The 12,645-nt window shown below is 38.9% G+C and overlaps 1 protein-coding gene across 7 annotated transcripts in view; it reads right to left on the bottom strand.

Moving 5' to 3' along the window:
- GAB1 (GRB2 associated binding protein 1) overlaps positions 1-12,645 on the bottom strand; it is a 98,159-nt gene that overhangs the window by 33,759 nt on the left and 51,755 nt on the right. For all 7 annotated transcript variants that reach the window (XM_048941050.1, XM_048941055.1, XM_048941053.1 and 4 more), the window contains exon 2: positions 5,591-5,885. In XM_048941050.1, coding sequence (XP_048797007.1) covers positions 5,591-5,885 — 295 coding nt within the window. The remainder of the gene's footprint in view (positions 1-5,590; positions 5,886-12,645) is intronic.

Below are 12,645 nucleotides of genomic sequence, written 5' to 3'. Positions count from 1 at the left end.
CTCCTTAGCCACTTACTTCAGAAGCTGATATGAAGAATAAGGTTTCTCCCAGCAGCCTATTATGATTTCAAAGAGTACAATAATCAGCTTGCTTCATTTTGAACCAGCAGATTTTTAGGGAAGGGGTCATCTGCACACCAAAGAACACTGCAAGTCATTTGGTTTGTTCCCAGAGCTCAGACACGACGACTGCTTTGAGAAACTGCGAGCTGGAAAAACATCCAGAATATTTAACATGCAAATTAGTGTAAAAAGAATCCTATTTTGTTTTTATAATTCTTGCATTCAGCGCAGCTACAACAAGCAGCTTTCTCAGAAGACAGTAGGAGTTTTAACTTTTCTCACTTGGTTTGTTATGAGCAGCTATAGGCATCACTTATTATAGAACTTACACTTTCTTCTCATGGCCATTTTCATATTCAACTCATTACTCAAACAATCAAAAAATCCATGAGGTAAAAAGAAAGCTTCTGAATAAAAATAATATGAACAATTCAGAAGATCTGAGTGTGGGAATTTGCATTTAGGGATGGTTTTTGTTCTTAGCGTGCATGGTTTTTTTTAAGTCAACTTTTTTTTCCTATGTTGTGATATGCAATGCTAAAGTCTCAAGATGCTGAGAATGTAAATACTAGAAATATTCTCCAAGTGTAATGCAGTCTGTTTTCTACAAAAAGCACCATTTCATTAAGTGCCAAAACCATAATTGAAGAAGATAGAAAAGTAAGGAAATGGATTGGTGCAAGATAGGTAGAGAGACCAAAATAGAAATGGATTTTTCCCAATCTAACACCAGATACACAACTGCATGATCCTACGATTGAGACGTCTCATTCAATCCATTTACCATGACGCAGATGTTCTCTCTGAAACAACAAAATATTAGAGTAATACCCTTGCACAAGAATTTTCAAATACAAGTAGGAGTCACAAAAGACATGTAGAAGTACAAGTTATGTACTATTATGTTACTCTTTTTTTCCTGCTTCTATCCACTACGCAAGGTGCACATATCTAAAATAACTTCAAAGAATCTGTATGATTATATACTTCACTTTATTCCTTAAGAGAACTCCTCCTTTTATTTCTAAGTTAGTCAGTGAAGTCATTATCTCTGCTCCTTCATGTAATAAGGCACATTCTGAAATACACAGCCAGAGTTTCCTCTACTGCCAGCTTCTCCACACTGAATTTTGCTGAGAGAGATTTTCAGCATAAATGATCAGTTTACAATCAATGTGAAATCTATGCAGCGAGCTTCAATTCTGAAGCTTTCAGCTTACAGCAAACAAAAGCTTGCGTGAGCACCTCATGACTTGATAGGTAGCTATCTGCACAACCTTGCAACCCACTCCCTTGGAATTCCTTTGTCCAAGAAACTCATCAAATGATTTTAATGCCACAAAAGATGTTCAGCAGGTACCACAGAGAAAAACTAAGCTAACTGCCTATGTTAGTTATATTGAGGCTGTTCCTCAAGGAAAAGAAAAATTACGTTTCATATGATTTTCTGATGAAGGCAATTGACAGTTTAATATAAGAATACCAAACATTCAAGATTAAGGTTTTGACTGCATTGTATTTTTTCAAGCATTTTTTGTTCCTCATACTCTTACAAAGTAAGAGGTACCGCTGTAGATTTTATGCTCTGTCTTCTCTTAGCCATATTATCTGGAATTGAAGACAACTCAGTGTCCTCTGATGTATTCCCTTTCTCCTTTTCATAATGGAGAAGGACTGTCACAGCTTAGTGAACCTCTCATCAGTTCTTTAGCCAGCAGCAACCTCTACCACATCTGCAATGCCAAATTTCAGGTCCTTCTCTGAAACCACTTCTAATTTTACTACACCACTCTATTTTCTCCAGATGACTTCTGGCAACTGTGACAACTCCCTTCACAGCCTATTCTGACCATTCTCTCAGCAATTGCACACTCACCAAGAAATCACAGGTCTACATCTCACCGATACTTCCTCAAAGTAAATATCCAAAAAACCCTACACATATGTTCTTGGGCCACGACTCCCTCCAAACCTACTGCTTCACTTGTAAGATAACTAGCTCACAAACCCTATCAGAGGATTCCTCTCCTTTATGTTTAACTTGGTCCTCTCATGTTTTTTTTTTTACTCCATTCAGGGTCCCCAGTCTCTCATGTTCCTGGCGCGTCATCTCTGAGCAGGTCTGGCTATCTCTCAAGTTAGTCATATCCAAGAAGTGTCAAAAACCACAGGTTATCATCACGTACATCATCTCTACTGTGCAGTACATCCTATTATCACACCCATTAAAACAAACCAATGCTCATTCAGAGTGCTTCCACTGCATGTCTAACAAAGAGAAACCTATTTCCATTCCACTGTTCTGTTCTTGCCTCACCCACATCCATCAAAAAGGCTTGTTTTGAGTTTATTATCCTCATAATTTTTATATTCCTCCAGAATCTTCATCTATGTCTCACTTTTGAGAATTTTCATGACCAGAGTTCTCAATTATCATCATGTTACTGATTTGGCTATTTTGATTCGCCAGCCTCTATCATCCACTAGGTAAGAAACAAAAAAACTGCCTTACAGGCTAACCCTTCATGCAGGTTAAGTACCCTGAACACCTCTAATATCCAACTTGATTTACCAAACACCCATGAGAATTTCTTCTCACTAGTCCCTGAGTTCAACAACAGCCCAACAACTGAAGGACTAAGGTAACTTACCTGTCACTGTGATAAAAACTGCTTTGTTTGCTTTTACTTCTTCCTACTCCCCTGCTTCTACGTTGAGGTCTCCTATCACACAAGCTAAGTTCTTAATGGCAAGACCTGTTTTCTGTTTCGTACTTGTGCTACAGGAAGCACAGAGCTATCCTGACCTGATACAGATATCTTCAGAACAGCATGGTAACAACGATGCTTGGCTGCGCGGCCTTATTTCTTACTGGTGAAAACAGGAGCTGAATTAGGTAGAAACGTGGAGTTAAATTCATCCTGCCAGTCATTGCTCTTACATCCATGCTATCATCAAGCAATCTATTACTGTGCATGTATTATCAAATCACGATTTAAAAAAAAAAAAAAAAAAAAACTGGTTGCTTGACAATTATACTGTTCAAAACAAGGAAAGCATGAGAAGCATGTATGAGATGGCAATTCCCTGAACAGGAATCTTACAAACTTAGAAAGCACTGTATGTGAAAAAACTGCAGTTCTTTATTTGTTTCTTTTAAAACTACAATCTGTATGACGACTGAAATTTTCTGTACTGCATTCAAGTTTATTGTCAATCTCTCTATCTTCTCTTTTTCTTTTTTTAAATTTTCTTTTCTTCAATGATCCCCTCCTGTTTCACCTGGTCATTGTTATGTTCATCAAATGACCACGTGTAACTAAGATGCTTGCACCTAATAAGATCATTTTCCCTTCTCCCACTTTGCTAAGGGTGCAATTCATTACATTACAAAAACATGGAGCTGGATTACATATAAAACATTCACCACAGACATCTACTGAATCGTAGGGAAGGGCTTTCAGCACCTTGTCTCAGAACCTATGTTTACATACCCTTAGGAAGTTTTCCTTACCATTACATTTCTCACTGAAAATAGAACAAGTTACCTTAGATAACAACTGACCCATACCCTTCAATACTCCTCCCTGATTAATTTCTTCCTGTAAAGAATCAATTCTTCAACTCTTCTACCCCTTGATCACTTAAAAACCCATTTCCATTATTTCCACTGCTCTTGAAATGTTTATCCTCGTCCTCCTAGAAGATCAGACCACACTCATTCAGTTGAGGTCTCCACAGTGCCAAGCAGAGGAGAATGGCCATTTCTCATAACCATTTATTCTCTCCATCCCAGAATGTATGCTTGGAAGTCCAGTGACACAAGCGACAGGCAACATATTCTCACTTATAGTTACATCTTAACCTCTACATGACTAAGCCAATACCTATTATATTACGACCTTACCCAGAAAACATGAATGCTAAGAATGCAATAAGAAGCTTGATGATAAAGCAATTCAGACTCGTGGTCACACGTAGCTCCCCTTATAAAAAGGCAATACAGAAAACAAAACAAAAAAACATTTGCTGAAGAAAGAGTAAAAAGCACCCCTTTTTTTTTTTTTTTTTTAAAATAGAATTGTCTAAGTTAATTAAGGATATATTTCCTTGGTGTTTCAGGCTCACTGTAAGTTTAATCACCGTAAGCCCTATCTCAAAAGAACTGTTACATAACACAATTTGATACCATCAGAAAGCCAAAGACTCTACAACTTGTAAAAGTGCCTAAAGAACACAAATTTATCTCCTTACTCTCCAAAAAGAAGTATAACCTTGCAGCTCTTCAGTAAAGTGATAGGGCTGGGATAATTCAGCAAACGCTTAAAAGCTGAAGATTAAACATGCAATTGAAGAGTAATAGGGAAGAACGACTGATTAAATTGACTGAATTAAAAACTATTTTGATCTGAACAGGGCATAGTTAGGTCTCCTTGCATTCATAGTGGAATTAATCTTCAGTTGAGATATATCAAAATAAAGTAATGGATTAACAAAAACCATCTCTCAGAAAGTAAAGGCCTCATGGTTTTGAGGTGCCTACTTTTCCATTTTGTGCACTCTTTTCTGCAGTCAAGTAAGTGTGTGCTCTCTTTACATCCAGACTCTTAGCTTGTCCCCAGAAACAATAATTTCTAGGTGTCTCCTATTCATGGCTGCACTGGGCCACTAGTTTGTTATCCATGAAAAAACAACTACCTGTCTACCTTTCTCTCATTTGTACACGTCTATCAGATTGAATACTGAATCATGTGGCAATCACTTAACAGACATGTGCTGTGGGTGATCTCCTTCCCCTCCCTCAATGCATAACCCAGAAGAAAATAAAGAGGGATTTAATTACAGTCTTTTCTCTCTGATATGCTTAATTCACAATACTTAACTGCTCCTATTTAATCTTTCCTGGGAATATGCACATAACTACAGAAAGTCATGCCACCCCCTACCCTTCAGAAGAAGTAATAATAAATAAGGTCAGTTTCAGGACATGTAATGGCAATAATGTGTTTGTCGGCATTTAACGCCACCTTCTTTCCACAACGCTGGTCCCACACAATGACTGCTTTGGTAGGATTTGAGCTGGATAGTGGAGAACTACAAGTTATTGTTTGTTTCAGCCAGTAAAGGGAGCATACTTCTTTCCAAGTTGCAAAGCAGATGGAGGCACAGCAGTATTAGAATCCTGACATTTTGCACTCATTCCTGATCACAGAGCCATGCGTTCTACACCACACGGATTTCCTTTCGTGACAACCTTTGTCCTGCATGATTTTACTCGAAGATTTCTCAAGACCTAACATCATGCAAAACAGAAAAGAAATATCCTTTTTTCTATGACATGTTTAATTTGCAATGAGTTCTGAATACTTCGCTCCGTTCTGCTCACATTCTTTCACAGCAAGAAAGAACTTTCACAGTCAGTGCACGTGAGTTTTAAAACATGTGAATGTTAACACTAGTCATTCGGTCTTCAAAATGTTCTATGCATGTAGGCATGACACCTTCTGAAGGAAAAAAACAAACTTACCCTCATCTGTAGGGTTGAACCCACAGATATCACAGATGCATCGAACCCACTTATTCATCTCCTCCTCGCTGTCTGCCACCAAATAGAAAACTCTGTCTATAGTGTTGATGTCAAAAATATAGCTGTTTTCAAACTCTTTTTTGTTGAATGTTAATCCAGCATCTACTTGCTGACACAAGTTTAAGTCAATAATACGGATAGGCTTCTTGGCATGGTCATTTTTGTAGTATTCCAGTACATCTGGATCTCCTGTTAAACGGCCACTCCGAAGCACAAACCATCTCCTCTTCCATGCCTGAAAATTCATAAAAGAAAAAGAGAAAAATTAGAAGTAGGAAATAATACTTCAAAACCTTCTGTACGTTGTTTCAGGTCGAGCTGAATTCAGTAATAATTAGTTCAACCACCATTTGAAGAGATGACACTTAAGTTAGCGGAATTTAATGCAGTCCATTTACTTATTGTTAGAACAGCAGACTAGAGAGACATTGAATCCATATTTTAACCTTTACTTCTTTTGCATTTTAGTTTTGCTTTTAAAAGCAGATCACATAATTAAGCTACCATTCAAAAATAATGAAGGATGAATCCAGTAAAGAAAATAAGGAGGCGAGAAGAGGAAAAAAAGCCCAAAAATCTTCTGAAAGTAACTGCCACAGGCATAAGAAAATGAAACACACCTAAGTACAGATATTTAGAAATAAGACCATGACGTCTTGTTTCAGGCTGGTTTATTCCAGCTCTGATTATGTTTTTTTTTTCAATTGATACTCCACAACAGCAACCTGCAGTTAAAGAATACAGTGTTCACACTGCACAATTCCCTTGACGTTAGGCAATCTTTGCACTCAGAAGTTCATAATGTTTTACAGCAGAACTTTTAAAAGAGAAAGACCCACGCTATTATTTCAGAAAACATCAAAGATGTGGGGAAGTAGAAGAATGACCCAATGGTCTAGCCTTATACCACATAAGAAGTCCCTGCAGGAGGTACATCCACAGAAGAAAAAACTTCACAATCACTGTATATGTTGTATCAACCTCCAGGATGCTGCAAATCTGAAGAACTGGGACAGAGAGAAAAACACAACTAAAACGCCTCATGTTCGAGTCAACCCTCAACTGCCTTTCATTGCTGTGGGCCTCTCTTTCTCGTCAATTAAATACGTTCCATCACTGCAAAGACACTAATGCAAACCGAAAGAGAAAAGTTCACGTTTATCCGTCTTCATGTCACCACAAGCATTCTTATTGTCCTGCTCAGTGCTGCACTCTGGTTTTCTCAGCTCTACCAACAGCATCGCATCCTCTGCTATAAACTCCAAATGCCAGGATAATCGTAGAACGTCTCTCAGAAAATGGCTTGGGTCAGAAGGGAGCTTAAAAGACCACCCAGTTCCACCTCCATAGCTGTGGGCAGGGCTGCCCCTGACCCCACTCATCCTGGCCTTGAGTGCATCCAAGAATGGGGCACCCACAGCTTTCTCCAGGCAGCCTGTGCCATTGCCTACCTTCCGAATGAAATTTACCCCAAATATCTAACCTCAATCTCTCCTCCTTTAGTTTAGAACCACACTCCCCTGTCCTACCACTGTCTGCCTGAGTGAAATTTCTGTCCGTTTATATCCTTCCTTCAAGTACTGGAAAGCCACAATGAGGTCTCCCTGCAGCACACTCTTCTCCAGGCTGAACAAGCCCAACTCCTTCAACCTTTCTTCGTAGGAGATGTGCTCCAGCCCACTGATCATCTTTGAGGTCCTCCTTTGACCCCCACCTACAGCTCCGTAACTTTTTTTTGTGAGAGGCTGCAGGCCTGGATGCAGTATTCCAGATGGGGCTTCACAAGGACAGAGCAAAAGGGGACAATCCCCTCCCTCTCCCTGCCAGCCATCTCCCTTTAGATACACATGGGAACACGCAGTAAAAGAAACCAGACATACTGCTAACTGCCCACTGGAAAAAACTGTGTTGCATTCTCACTTGAAAAGTGAACAAGCAAATCCTGTTAGGACAAAACCTGATGTTAGAACCCCCCTCCGGCCAAAAAATAGGTATCAGCTCACCCAGATTACAGAGAGAACCAAAGGCCAAATGAATGAAACAGTATCAGCAGAGGACGTCAAGACATGATACCCTTTACACACTGATGTAGCTTAAAAAACAGAAGTTTCTGACAATATATTAAGAAAAGATTCAAATGGGTTTTCTCAGGGAAAAGGGTTTCACTTTTCTGAAGGCATAAGCTTTGAGCAAGCTCATGGAGGAAGACATGAGGGACAGTCAGAGCGGTGCCATCAAATTCCAGCTGCAAACCAGTGCCACCAGCTTTGTGCTGGAGCCACACAAACCAGTTACTGTGATACTTACGTGCTATTCTGGGTAGCAAGCTCAGGAATATGTTATGAAAAAGTAATATAGAAAATGGGAGAAAGAGAAGAACACCAGACAGCTTAATTAGGGCTTGAGATTCACTCCCCACCTATGAAGCTGCTTGAAGTTTATTTGATCTTAGACAACTTTTATACTCGATAAAATAAGCAGCATAGTTGTGAAGCTGCCTTTAAATGAGGAACTGTGTGGATCAAGCCAACGCCTCAAGCAGTGATTTCTGCAGTCCCAACAAGATCATTGGGTGAACAGAAAAATGCAGAGGTGGCAAACGGAACAGATGAAGCATGTGAACTTAGACTGCAAGTAGAAGCATCTTCAGGTAGTGCAGCTGCTAAGCACAATGTAATAGAGACCCAAAAATACCATCAAAATGTGCTTTTGTTTCCTATTTCCAAATCAAATGACAACTTCGACTCCGTAATAACAGGAAACTCCAGTAATAGAGGATTCTCTTCAGACGAGGCTGACCACAGACAGTTAAGAACGGACTGCAAAGTTCTTAATTCAGAAACAACATTTCCCTTAAACCTCAGCCTTCAGTTTGCCCAAATGACATTTTCAGTGTCTAAATGAGAAGATTAGAGGGGGAAAAAGCTACTGAGAAGTAAGGTTCATTTGTCTTGTGATTTGTGACCAAAAATGAACTTGGTACCAACCAAGCATACTTCACACAAGTTCAATTCCAATACTGTGTTAACGAGAGAAAAATTTGTCTGGTCAATCCCACCAATCACTGTGGAGCATTAAAGAGTAAAAAGCACTCCAATTCAGAAAATCAACCAGCTTAACAGAATTTGGTTTTAGCCCTTCTGGCTACAAAACAGCAACTATTAAATACTTATAACAGAATTCAGCCTAGCAGCACCTGCTACTATTTTGGAAGAGTTTTCACATAGTACATATGTGAATGTTTATCTCAGTCATACAATGAGTCACACTCACTGGAACTGGCACAGATTATATTCAGAAACAAAAGCAATTCCATAAACTACACACTAATAAGGCAGATACAAAGGTTCTCTGGATTACAGTACAAAGCACAATTTAGCAGCAGAATAAAGCTAAAAGCTAGACAAGAGAACTGACATCAGCACCCTTGCTAATCATAGCACAAAAGCGCCTCTATATTTTGTCAAAGTGCAAAATGAGCCCACATAAATTACTCTTTGTTATTCGAAAATATCTGGGATTCTTAAAGCTTGATCTATTTTTAACATTTCAGTATTTGCTGTTGTAACGAGGGCTGTATACTGCCTCACTGAAGTACCAAATCCCGTGCTACATGCGCAATAAAGAGAGCTTCTTTAATAGCTGCTTTCCAAAAAGAAATGTTCAAAAAACAGCACGCACATGTGCAAAGACGTACTTATGCAAATCATCTTTTCCCTTCTCTCTTTTTAACCCCTTCAGGCATCCCTGTATGAAGCTTCTGCATCTCATTTTACTGCGCACTTTCCAATCCACACAGCTATTTCTCTTAATCATGCACACACACAAGAAGCTCCACTGGTTTAAGTCAAAGGTTTAAGTCAAATGAATATTGTGATTACTAATGCTCTGTCATGTCACTTAGGATTATCAATCATACATTATCAGCTCAAATATTTTTTCAAGAATAAACAATATTGGTATTAGGACAAAAAATCATCCCATAACCTACTGAGTTTTGTGTTTTTGTTTTGTTTTCTACTTTTCTAACCTAATCCTGTTGACTTTAGCACAGAAAAACAGCATCTGACAGAGGAAAGAAGGCTGTATTATTTTTATTTTTTAATGAAAGACACGCACACAAAAGTCATACCAAAACACTGCTATTAACAAATGCATTTACACTAACTAGTTACACAACACTACATGCAGATTTAATACTAACACAGAAGTATATCTGTTGCTTTTCCAAGTGTGATACGACCAAAGTCACAGGAATAAAGCTCACCAAAAGCCTATGCAGGCTTCTAAAGTTCTCTGTTCCCAAGCAAGACTTGCTGCTTTTGCTTCTGACTAAGAAATGACTTCTGTGACTCTCAGCTTGTTTCCTCCCAGAGCTGCACAGCATATCAGCTGGTCTACCATAGGATGTGACCATTCCTGCCAAACACTGTCCTGTTTATATCATGAGACCATCATATCATGAGACTATCATAACCACAGGAACAAGTTTGCTTGCTTGTTTTTCAAGTAGTCTAAAACATGACAAACTGCTCACTCACAGAGCCTCAAATGATGAAAGTAAGTCGAATTCATTATTTTTCAAATAGCATTATGAGCAGGTAAAAATAAAACAGATAATAATTGAAAGCTTGTAGCTAAGACTGTATGCAATACAGAGAATTTAGAGTACAGTCTCCTTACCTTAGCTCTATCTGCTGAATACGCCAACAGCACCATAGCCTGCAGCTCTATCCCCTATAAACCTACTTCAGGATTTATTTCTTTTCTTGCAACATCTATTAGAAAGGTACCTCATTTTGTTTCAGGTTCTAGTGGAAACATGTAGGCATGTCTAAATGGACAAGGAAAGTAAGGAGGAAGGGGCAAGAGGAAATGGATAATTTACCTTTTTATGTTAAAAAGTGTTTTATGTTCCACTTGGATACCCTCAAGCTGTTGCTCAAACAGTTAGATGAAATTTTTTAAAGGATTAAAACTTGTGAAATATGTCAAAGGATATTTGTTCTGGACAGCTCGTTTTGCAGCATTTGTTCTCATGCATTTAAGCAACTGCACTTACTAACAAACTGGCCAATTGTCCTTGCTGGGTTTACCAAGTATTATTACCCGTAATCCTCACGTCATTTAAGTTGTTTTTCCACTACTAGTACAATGACCACCTGTTTTTCCATTCTCAAAATCCTGCAAAAGTAGCAAGCACTAGCAAGCCAGCCCAAAGAAGATATCACTGGCATCCCTCTCCAGTAACATCACCTGTAAGTATTTTCCCTATGGCTGACCAGCAGAAACGTGAATAATATTACGTATCTCTGACCTTCCTTCTCATCTTTCAAGCATAGCCGCTTGTGTTCAGGCACTCCAAAATGTATGTTACAAGGGCAGTTTTTGTCATCTTTCTTTTCCAGAGCATTAATCTATGGTTTGGAAGAAAGAAGAGACTCACCCAGGGGCACAGGGAGGATCCAAAAGAACACTTGATGTTTTACAAACATAGGTTAAACATTTCCTTGATCCAAAAGAACTTCTAAAGTAAACAGAAAACAAGCAGGGTGTGAAGCAGAGAGAAGTAAGGAAGACAGCCCAAGGTCACTTTGTAATTCTCTCTTGGACATTTGTTTTAGTGCTGAGCTTACTTCTGAGGTTTTATGAGTCATTTGCCAGCACCAGCATTTTATTTTCTTTATGCTTTTCCATGTAATTCATCCATCTCTCTTTACTTTTTTTCCCAGAGCAAAAGGAACAGGGAAATAGCTGCACATCTTAGACAAACAGGAAAAAAGACAGCAAACAGAAGAAGTTGAGTATTTGTGCCCTCTTTACCTTCCCATTTCTCGTTCCCGTATGTTGAGCCAAGCACACCTCTAACGCCACTCCACTGATTCATACAGTAGAGCTACACTCTGCATCGTTTCAGAAGCCCAAGCGAAATATCCAAGTATTCAAATGATATTTCTTTTAAGTACTGTTTGTGTTGGGCACAGGGCAGTGGCATCTGTCAGCAGGGAGCTTCATTACCACGAGGCACATACCTGGGAAGGCTGCCGGGAAGCAGCTCCAAGAGGTCATGGTCAACAACGTCACCTCAAGCACAACAACAACTTTTTCCACAAGCCACTCTTAGTGCTTGCAGAACTCCTGAACGGTCAAATCGCAAAATTCTGGCTGAAGTTATCCCTGAGAAATCATTACTTCTATATTTCCACATGGAAATGTAGAAATACACGGGTGTTTTTCAGAATGCACTTTTACAGAAGCGAACAAGAAAACTTTTATAGAAGGCCGTACCAAAAATTCAGAATTAACAGTCGCCTCTGAAAATCACTGTTGTAACACCTACTGGCAGCCGACGCGTGCTTCCTGAAAAACTGGGGCCTTTAAAAACATAAGACAAAATTAATAAACTCGGAACAAAATAGGGCATGTTTGGTATCTTAATTCTAAGAACAGAAACTTCACTTCCTAAATTTCATAACAGTCCAACTGTTGTACTTCCAGTACGACTGCACTGAAGTGTGTAAACAGATAGCTGCAAAACAAACAAACGTGAAATGAGGAAAACACTGGATACATTATGACTTTCTTTAAATACTTAAGACTTGTTTTCCAGGAAACACCATCTTTTCTCACTGAGCAAAATAAGGAAAAAACAGTCTCAGTGGAAGTTTCCACTCTCCTGGCCATCATCCTGATCATCTGTTCCGAATACACACAAGGCCAAAATTTCCTGTTTTCCAACTATTGTCACCATTTTCTAGTCTTGTGCTGTCGATTCTAACTTTAGCTTGTTAAATAAACAGAAGAAAACACTGCAAATGCAGCAGAACAATACTTGCACACAGATTTGCTGCGAAGACTCTTTCATAACTGATGTTTCAGCATGTGAACTAACTAGTCTCCCAGCATTACACAGCTAATTAAAGCATCAAAAACAGGACAAAAGACAAGTCAGACCATTTTTGCACTCTGCTGTTTGGTACGTCTTAATCTAATTG

This window comes from Lagopus muta, chromosome 4, assembly GCF_023343835.1.
Source record: "Lagopus muta isolate bLagMut1 chromosome 4, bLagMut1 primary, whole genome shotgun sequence".
Classification (NCBI taxonomy): Eukaryota; Metazoa; Chordata; class Aves; order Galliformes; family Phasianidae; genus Lagopus; species Lagopus muta.
The sequence above is the reverse complement of the archived record's forward strand: the minus strand, read 5'-3'. Positions and strand labels throughout refer to the sequence as shown.